The sequence below is a fragment of the Oculina patagonica genome, chromosome 1, assembly GCF_052425735.1.
Source record: "Oculina patagonica isolate OP01 chromosome 1, crgOcupat, whole genome shotgun sequence".
In the NCBI taxonomy this organism is placed as follows: domain Eukaryota; kingdom Metazoa; phylum Cnidaria; class Anthozoa; order Scleractinia; family Oculinidae; genus Oculina; species Oculina patagonica.
This window is the reverse complement of record NC_135758.1, coordinates 11,010,406-11,019,939: the sequence shown is the minus strand read 5'-3', so window position 1 is coordinate 11,019,939 and position 9,534 is coordinate 11,010,406. Positions and strand designations below refer to the sequence as shown.

Genomic DNA, 9,534 nt, shown 5'->3' with positions numbered 1-9,534 from the left:
CCAATCACGGCGCACGAAAGAACGGCCCCATCGAAGAGCCAATCAGAGGTAATTATAGAAATCCCTGGTAACACGCGGGGGGCCGGAACAAGCTTTTGTGCTCTAATTCGCAGACGGATATAACCGGGGTTTTGTTCGTCTGCAACGCAGGCTAACCATACCCTAGACGTCAAAATTCCCGACATTGGTTTGTTGATCCGTACATGATGCCTTGCTTTGCGTAATCAAAATCATTTTAGTGCACATCGCGATTAAATGTTTCCTGGCGAAAAATTATACCGGGTTAAGGAAAACCAAAAATTAGCTTCGTACTATGTACCGGTCTATTTCAAGACACAATCCACAAGTACTACACAGGGAAACAATATCGACGGACTCAAGATGGCTTTCATAATGGCTCAATTTCAGGGCTTCAAGTGTCCCTATATTTCCTATATTTTTTCACTCCTTCTATATTTTAACAATAGAGTGTTTCTGTCGAGGAACTATCGGCTGATAGTTGCCCCGCGGAAATTTGATGTTCTTAAAACAAATATTAGCCCGAGAAGCGAAGCTTCGAGGGCAAATATGCTAGTTTTAAGAACATCAAATTTCCAAGGGGCAACTATCAGACCGATAGTTCCGAGAGAGAAACACTCTATTGTTTTTATTGTTCACCACTAAATTTTCTTCCGCGCGCACATACAAAAACGAGCATCGTAAATTATTTTTACTTTTCAGGATAAAAAACTCAATTGAAAGCCGAAATTTAACAAACGAAACAAAACCAGACAAGAAACCCACTAAATGCAGTGAATTTGGTTGGGTTTTTTTGTCTGCAGGCAGCTTGTTTACAAAAAACAGTCACGGGCGGGCACTATCGATCCGGGCATTTTTCACGGGAGGGCACTATGGGCTGATAGTGCCCTCCGGCGGACGGGCACTATCGCGTCACGTGTTCAATTTAAACCAATCGGAATCGAAGAAAATTTAGTGGTGAACTATAATTCCCTATAGTTTACAAATGTCCCATAATCCCTATAATTTAAAGGACCTCAGTCTGCTACACTTTGAAATCCGCGACATCTGCCATTTTCAATGTCAGAAAAATTATGAAAGTTGTATGATGAAGTGAAATGTTATTTGCATTTTTCTATGGTTTTACTCCCACCACAAAAACAACAACTCCAGATTCCAATTTGACCTTTGATGCATGTACACTTCCAAACAAACCTAGTCAGCCATGTCTTATATTTCACGCAGAGCGTGTCATGAAAGAGATGGCAATGAAGCAGCTTCACGACCATCTCTTTCGTGATATGCTCTGCGCGAAATATAATGGCAAAAATCATTTAAAATAAGCCAGAAAAAGGTTGCTTAGGTTATGACCAACCTTGCGATGGTGGTTGTAACGAGGAAGCCTTCCAAGGGGCAAAAGCGACAAGCGACACAGGAATTACACCCACAAGCAACATGATTACGGCACTGAAATGCGACACCAACACGTTAAAGAATAAAAAATAACAGTGACATTGGAAAGTTGTGTATTTCCCAATAGTTAAAAAAAGCGGCTGGTGAATTAATGACAGATAAAAAATGGCATGGATTCAAAGTGATCCAGACTGCAGCAGATGGCATCTCTGAGTGCTCAGATTCTAAAAATTTCCCAGATCCACCAAGCAAGGCACAGCTTTGATGAACATCTAGCACAATGACTAAACCACACACAAACTGCTAAGATCGATGCAGCAAAAAACTTAGAGTGATGGAAAGGAAAGCAATCATAACGATCTTTTCCAAAAAAATGACAGCAAAATTTACAGCTATTGGTTAAGCCTGGTTTTCACTAGCGACGCAAGCACAAGCGCAAGTATAAGCGCAATCACGCAAAAAGGACAATTTATGTTCATTGTGCTGGTGCTTGCCGCAAGCACAAGCACAAGCATCAAAATGCAATGCGCTTGTGCTTTTGCTTGAGTTGAAGCCGTTGTCATGGTGAAATAAGAGCTGTTATGCTTGCGCTTGTGCTTGCGTCGCTAGTGAAAACCAGGCGTTAGGGGACCCCCCCCCCCCCTCCACCACCACCAACCCCCCTCCCCGACTTGGAAGGCTTCAATAAGGGCAGTAATTTCCTGTGTCAAGTAATTTACAAACTGGTAATAACGCAATTAAAAGTATTTTTTGTTCTAAACATGTTGAAAGTACTTTTTAGAAATCCCTTTATTGCCCTATTTTTTTTTAAAACAATCCCTATTTAGCCCTTTATTTTTTTTTTAAGAAAAAGACCCTTTATTTAGCCCTAGATTTTCGCAAGAGGCCACTTGAAGCCCTGCAATTTTTAATTTTATTTCTTTTTAAAAAATGCAAACAGCAACATCTGAAGCGCTCATAAATAAGATTCTCAAACCATGTTATCAGCATATAAATTCCCCTCAGTGATCTCAATACACTTCTTATTCCACTAGGTGCGTATGATCTGTCAACTATTAAGTCTCCATGGTGAGGAGCGTCAAGATTCTTGTTACCTCGACTCCATGTTTGACTTTGTATTAAAATTTTGAGGAGAAGTTACATGCTGATCGCTGTGAAAGGGGAAGTTCACTCACAAATGGCCATATTTTTCCTTTACGCCAATGAAAAGTTTATATAAAGATATGTTATTCACCAGAGTTTCAGCTTCCAACAAGTGCTAAATCCCTACGAAATCCTTTACTGAAGTAGCCCAAACTCGAGAACCGAACGCAGGTAATGTATGCGTGACGTCAAAGAGCTCAGCCTGAACTTTGGCGGGAAAATTTCAATACTCGAAACTCCTTGTTTCTTTGTAGTATATTTCCTTGTCAAAATGCCTGTTTGTACAGCTCTATTTTGCTCAAACAGAGCTCCATAAAAACAAGGAGTTTCGAGTATTTAAATTTTTCTGCCAAACTTCAGGCTGAGCTCTTTGACGTCACGCATACATTACCATCCCCAAAATGGCGGTGTCCAGTTCTCGAGTTTTGGACTACTTCAGAGAAGGATTTTAGAGATTTAGGATTGTAGAGATTTTAGCGCTCGTTGAAAGATGAAATTTTGGTGAATAACATATCTTTTTATAAACTTTTTTTGGCGAATGTCTCCTTTAAATAGAAAAAGATCAAGTTTCCATCTGTACAAAAACAATTTCTTCTTATAACAATCTCAAACAACTTATGATCAATAAACTTGAAAACTTAACGTACATGACTTATCTTTCCTTATGGTACTTGATGCTAGGAATGCAAAACAGTACAAATTTGAACTGATAAGGCTCATCCGTTTTTACAGAAGGCTTAAAAGTGAAATTTCTGAATAGTACACGAGTTTAATTTTCACCTCATAATAAATAAATATGTTAATATTGTAACTAGTGAAGCGGGTGAACTTCCGCACCCATCCTACTCAAAACTAATATTTCCTATCATAAGTGTAGCTAAGAATCAAAGTCTTCCTGTTACACCGATAAAAAATTAAACGGTAACATGCTGGTCCTATTCACAAATTTGTTAGGAAGACTTGATAAGTGAGAAAAAAATGTTTACGCCATAATTCCTAAGTTATTGCTTTAAAATTATCTTAAGCGTCATCTTCTGATATTCCCAACAGGAAAACTGTTTTACATGCTAACTCGACGGAATATAGTGTCCAGTCGTTTTTAGGTGCGTTCTGCGTTCCACGGATACAGAACAGCTTTTTGGGCTCCTACTTTATTTCTCAATTTTCTATCGTATCTACAAATTTAACCGGTTTTTAACCCAACTTGGACTAAACGTAAAATGGATGCGATTGTTCTAGAAAAAGCCATACACACACTTGTAACTACATGACTGATGCATTGTGGAGAAATGTTGCGCAAAGACTATTCCTGACAACATTGCTATCACGGGCTTTTTCAGGCCAAGGGCGCACGAAAAAAATATTAACCTACACTTGTTTCATTCATTGAAACTATCCTACACAAAAATTATCAGTCCAGGTTATCAGTCCATGTTGTGTTTTACTTCTCGCTTTAGCTCTGTACAGAAAAAGTCTTTCTTTCCTGCAGGAAAAAAATAATATAACAAGGTCATTTACTTTTAAAAGCTAAGAATGAACTGTTTAATATATATATTTATTAGATGAACCAATTGATCAACAATCCCAAACAGTTGGTTTAGTTACTCTGTGAGTCATAGATTACTCGGACATAGGTCTTGTGCATAAGAGTTGACCTAACGTGATCGCCTTGCTGACGTCATATGCACCGTCTTCAGTATAACCTGTCAAATTACCCGCGTAAACTGTAACCTTGGCAATTAACCACATAATATGGTATATAAAATATATTATATATAAAAATTATATATATTATACGTTGTCGATACTTACATTTATTTTTAAAATCAAACGCCACGTTATCTCCAATCAGCACAAACGGTGCCCAGTGGTTCACGTCAGGATAGCCGTTGTCTCTCATCCACTTCATTGCCTGGTGAAGACATTCACTGGCACTTTCCCCACGAACAAGGTGCTCGTAGAAACGTCTCATGAACAGCTCTGTTGCATTGTCGTCTAGAGCCCACAGTGACACCAACACTGAGCGTGCACCGGATCCTAAGAATGCTCGAGCGATTCCAACAACTCCCTCAGCTCGAATCTGTCCATGCGCACTGTGACAACAGCTTAGTACTACCAGTTTAGCCCGCAGCTGAATTTGTGAAACTTCAGCCATTGTTAGTAAGTAGTCATCTTCTCGCGGTATTTCCATAGAAGTTCCAGAGGGGGTGAGAAGAATTTCACCTCTTTCTGCATCACCGTGTGAAGCGAAATGTATCAGACTTATTGAAGGTATCTTCTGAAGTACTGCCTGCTTAGTTGCTTCCTTTCCTAACAGAGGCTTAACACCTAGCATTTCTCCAACCATGATTGCCTCACGTTCTGCACAGGGAAATGGCGGTATGTCCTTTAGAAGTCCATTGAGACGCACCCGACCAACATCCTGGTTCCCCACTATCAGTGCGCCCGTCTGGCTGTGGTAATCTGCTGGACTGTCCTGAATGAGCTTGAGGGTCGATAAAGAAGGAACAACACGAACCCTGAATGTTTCTGCAAAACATTTCCCCTTCTCACCAGGCAATGCGGCAAATGGAACACTACACAAGGAACGATCAGGAACAATGATGACCTCAGGCTAATCAAGTAAGTCAGCCACAGGAGCGATGATCATTTTGTAACACAGAGGTAGATCCTGTTTTGGTCCAAAAATGTTTTCTTGATTATTCTTTCGCAGCGCCCAATGGCTATCTTCCTCGTATGATTGATGTTTGATTTGAATTTCGTTTAAAGATCGATCTTCGCAATGTTCCCCAGGTAAAATGCCAAAACTTCTGAAGCTTCCTTTAGCAAAGAACTAATCCAGGTTGGTTATAGTTAGTCTTTCTTGAACATTGCTTGCATTTATCTTTCGGAAATGCAATACCCCGCTGGGTTTGAGAATCCACAAAAATACCAGCTGTGGGAAATAAGACATGTAGAGACAAGTACAGCTACTTTCTATCTTCACGATCCTTTCAACGGAAGCCCACGTTTGAGGTTCAGCTGATATTTGATTCTCCACACAGTACTGAGCTGACATTAGATCTGCCAGGGCTCTGGCCCGCCCGAGTTCTGAAACAGAAAGAGCTTCTTTGAACTTTCCAGTGGCACAGAACAGATAACTGAGTAACCAGTAAGGAGAAACGTTCTTGTTTGTATACAATATCTTAAACTGATCATCGTCTCCAAGAAAACGTCGTAAATACTCTGCTTTTTGAATAGCGGGAATAAGATACGTTATACCTTCCTGTGCCTTCCCTTCGTCAAGCTTAACATATGCGAGATAGCAAAGTGATCTCAAATGTCCTTCAGCGAATCCAGACTCTTCTCTTAATGCAATTCCCTTTCTAAGATATTCTTCGGCCTTAACATATTCAGCCTGGCAACGGAACAGTGATCCCAGAAGTATGTAGTCCCATGTTTCGCCTTCTTTGTGACCAATTTCTTTATTGATTACAAGTGATTTCTCAATATGTTCCTTACTTTTAGAATAATCGCCAAGAGATTTAAACAGTTTTCCATAAATTGAAAAACACGTTGCCTCCATTTTTCTGTCTCCCATTTGTTTAGTCATCGCAAGTGCTATCTTAAGGTATTTGTTAGCCATCGAATATTTACCAAGGGATACAGACAGCTGCCCTAGGTTTACGTAACACAAGGCAAATCCATTTCTGTCACCAATATTTCTCTTGATCTTCAGTGCTATATTTAATCAGTATTCTTCCGCCTTGGCATAATCGCCGAGGGACCCAAACATATGCCCTAGGATAACCCCAAGGAATTGAAACACAGTTCCTAGGTTATCGCAGCACGATGCCTCTCCTTTTCTGTCTCCAAGCTCTCTCATGAGCGAAAGTGCTTTTTCGAGATATTCTTCTACCTTGACATATTCGCCGGTGGATCTGAACACATCTCCTAGGTTAACATAACACGATGCCTCTCCTTTTCTATCACCAAGCTCTTTTATGAGCGCAAGTGCTTTTTCGAGGTATTCTTTCGCCTTGACATATTCGCCGATGGATTCAAACACAGTTCCTAGGCAAAGGTAACACTTGACCTCTCCATTTTTATCACCAAGCTCTTTCATGAGCGGAAGTGCTTTTACGAGATATTCTTTCGCCTTGAAATATTCGTCAAGGGATTTAAACACAGTTTCTAGGTTAACGTAACACGATGCCTCTCCATTTCTGTCACCAAGCTCTTTCTTGAGCGGAAGTGCTTTTTCGAGATATTCTTTCGCCTTGACATATTCTTCAAGGGATTTAAACACAGTTCCTAGGTTAACGTAACACGATGCCTCTCCATTTCTGTCACCAAGCTCTTTTATGAGCGGAAGTGCTTTTGCGAGATATTCTTTCGCCTTGACATATTCGCCGATGGATTCAAACACAGTTCCAATTTAAACGTAACATAAGACTTCTCCTTTTCTGTCACCAAGCTCTTTCATGAGCGGAAGTGCTTTGTCGAGATATTCTTCTGCCTTGACATATTCGCCGGTGGATCTGAACACAGTTCCTAGGCTAACGTAACACGATGCCACTCCATTTCTATCACCAAACTCTTTCATGAGCGGAAGTGCTTTTTCGAGATATTCTTTCGCCTTGACATATTCGCCGGTGGATATAAACATAGTTCCTAGGTCAGCGTAACACGATGCCTCTCCATTTCTATCACCAAGTTCTTTCATGAGCGGAAGTGCTTTTTCGAGATATTCTTTCGCCTTGACAAATTCGCCGATGGACTCAAACACATTTCCTAGGATCCCGTAACACTTTGCCTCTCCATTTCTGTCACCTAGTTCTTTCATGACCGGAAGTGCTTTCTCAAGACATTCTTTTGCCTTAACATATTCGCCGATGGATTCAAACACAGTTCCTAGGTTAATGTAACACTTGGCCACTCCATTTCTGTCACCGAGTTCTTTCATAACCGGAAGTGCTTTTTCGAGATATTCTTTCGCCTTGACATATTCGCCGATGGAATTAAACACAGTTCCTAGGTTAATGTAACACTTGGCCACTCCATTTCTGTCACCAAGTTCTTTCATAACCGGAAGTGCTTTTTCGAGATATTCTTTCGCCATGACATATTCACCGATGGATTCAAACACATTTCCTAGGTTAACGTAACATAAGACTTCTCCTTTTCTGTCACCAAGCTCTTTCATGAGCGGAAGTGCTTTGTCGAGATATTATTTCGCCTTGACATATTCACCGATGGATTCAAACACAGCTCCTAGGTTAACGTAACACGAGGCCTCTCCATTTCTGTCACCAAGTTCTTTAATGACCGGAAGTGCTTTCTCAAGATATTCTTTCGCCTTGACATATTCTTCCAGGGCTATCAGCACAGCTCCAAGGTTTACGCAACATGAGGCTTCTCTTTTTTTGTCATGAATTTCTACAGTTATTGAAAGCGCTCTCTGATACAGTTCCTTCGCTTCTACAAATTTACTTTGACGGTAACACCATTTTGCTATTACTATGCTTAGCTGACTTTCTTCAAATCTTTCTCCTAATTCGCGGTGTATGGCCAGAAGTTTTCTGGCGTATTGTAATGCCCCTGTGTAGTTGTTGATAAGAAAGTAATCCCTTGACATTGTCTGATATACATCTTTGTAAATCGTTTTTGTTAGTGTGTCTTTGTCTTCAAATGCTTTGTTGTTGAGTGTAATCAAGCACTCCTTGCATAACTCGACGGCTTTTAGAAGCATTACTTAGAAGCATTACTTATTGCAGAAAAATGTCATATTTTAATAATCTTTAAAAATGTTTTGGACCCTAAAACTGAATTTTTGTAATCTGTTCATTTCAAAGCATTACATCACTGAAATCTATGTTTGGTATTCCTTGTAGAGCAAGTTGCCAACAAAAACTTAGCTGGAGTTCATTTAGGTAAATCAAATTTACAGCTATTGCTTGCTAATTTCAATATGAGTAAAAAAAGTCACGAGAGCCATTCCACTATATACAAATAGCACATTGGTTAGCCTAAAAAGCTCCCTGGTTAGCCTAAGCAGTACTATAATTTGTACAATAATTTGAGAGGCAAGCACTTAAATGATAAATCCTAACATACATTAATTAGTTTTGATAATTCAAAATCTGATTTAAACAGAGGACGTTAAACACTTTAAGTCGAGAGAGTGACCAACGTCAAATTTCTCCTCACAATATCAATACTTAATAGAGAGAAAAGGTTATGAGAATTAATAAAATGATCCCAAAGGTGGCTTCAGGTTATGCTATTTACTGGCTTGTATGGCACTTATGTGTCATGAAACATGCGAGCCAAATTTTCCTGACGTAATTTTTCTTTGCGGCCTAAAATGGCCACTTGGTCAATCTTTTGAGGAACATTTCCTCACGTATAAATAATGAAAGGATGCGAGTCTTATTAATTTGGAAAAAAGTAGCTTAAAATTCAGATAACGAACATAAATAACAGTTGTATGCCTCGACGAAATGACTGCCATTTAATACTATCGCCTTGTTCTCACAATCTATTTTTTTACGCCTAGCCAGGCTTTAATTCCAGTAAGCTAAGTTGATAATCATGATAAACGTCGAAGACATAAGCTTTAACCAGTCTAAAAAAATCATTGTTCAATGAGAAACGCTCACCTCAGCTCCCTGTTTATAGTTTCTGTTGCCCACGTTTTCGCACGTTTCTACTCATTCCATATTCTTCTTTATCGGGAATACAAATAAAGGAGGTTTTCCCCACGTTTGGGGACTCGTTTTGATCGCGTCAAGAAGGAAAAACATCGACAAAACTGTCCTCTATACATGTCTATAACTCAAAATTTTGTCGCATAGTCGCCATTTTGAAAATGCTCTTCATGAGCCCACAATACGGACCACGGGGAATCCGCTGGGGTGACCACTAGCAGGGGGAGGGGCAGGGGCAGCTATTTAACTTCTCCCCAGGCCCACTCTTTTCGTCTGGAAGAAATTACATTCA

At 39.8% G+C, this 9,534-nt stretch overlaps 1 protein-coding gene across 1 annotated transcript; it reads right to left on the bottom strand.

Annotated features, from left to right (window-relative positions):
* Positions 1-3,120: 3,120 nt before the first annotated feature.
* LOC144648451 (tetratricopeptide repeat protein 28-like) lies at positions 3,121-5,781 on the bottom strand. The gene is made up of 2 exons (XM_078508002.1): positions 4,366-5,781; positions 3,121-4,036 (listed from the first exon to the last, which is right to left on the bottom strand). Coding segments are annotated over exons 1-2 (537 nt in total). The 5' UTR covers positions 4,901-5,781; the 3' UTR covers positions 3,121-4,034.
* Positions 5,782-9,534: the final 3,753 nt, after the last annotated feature.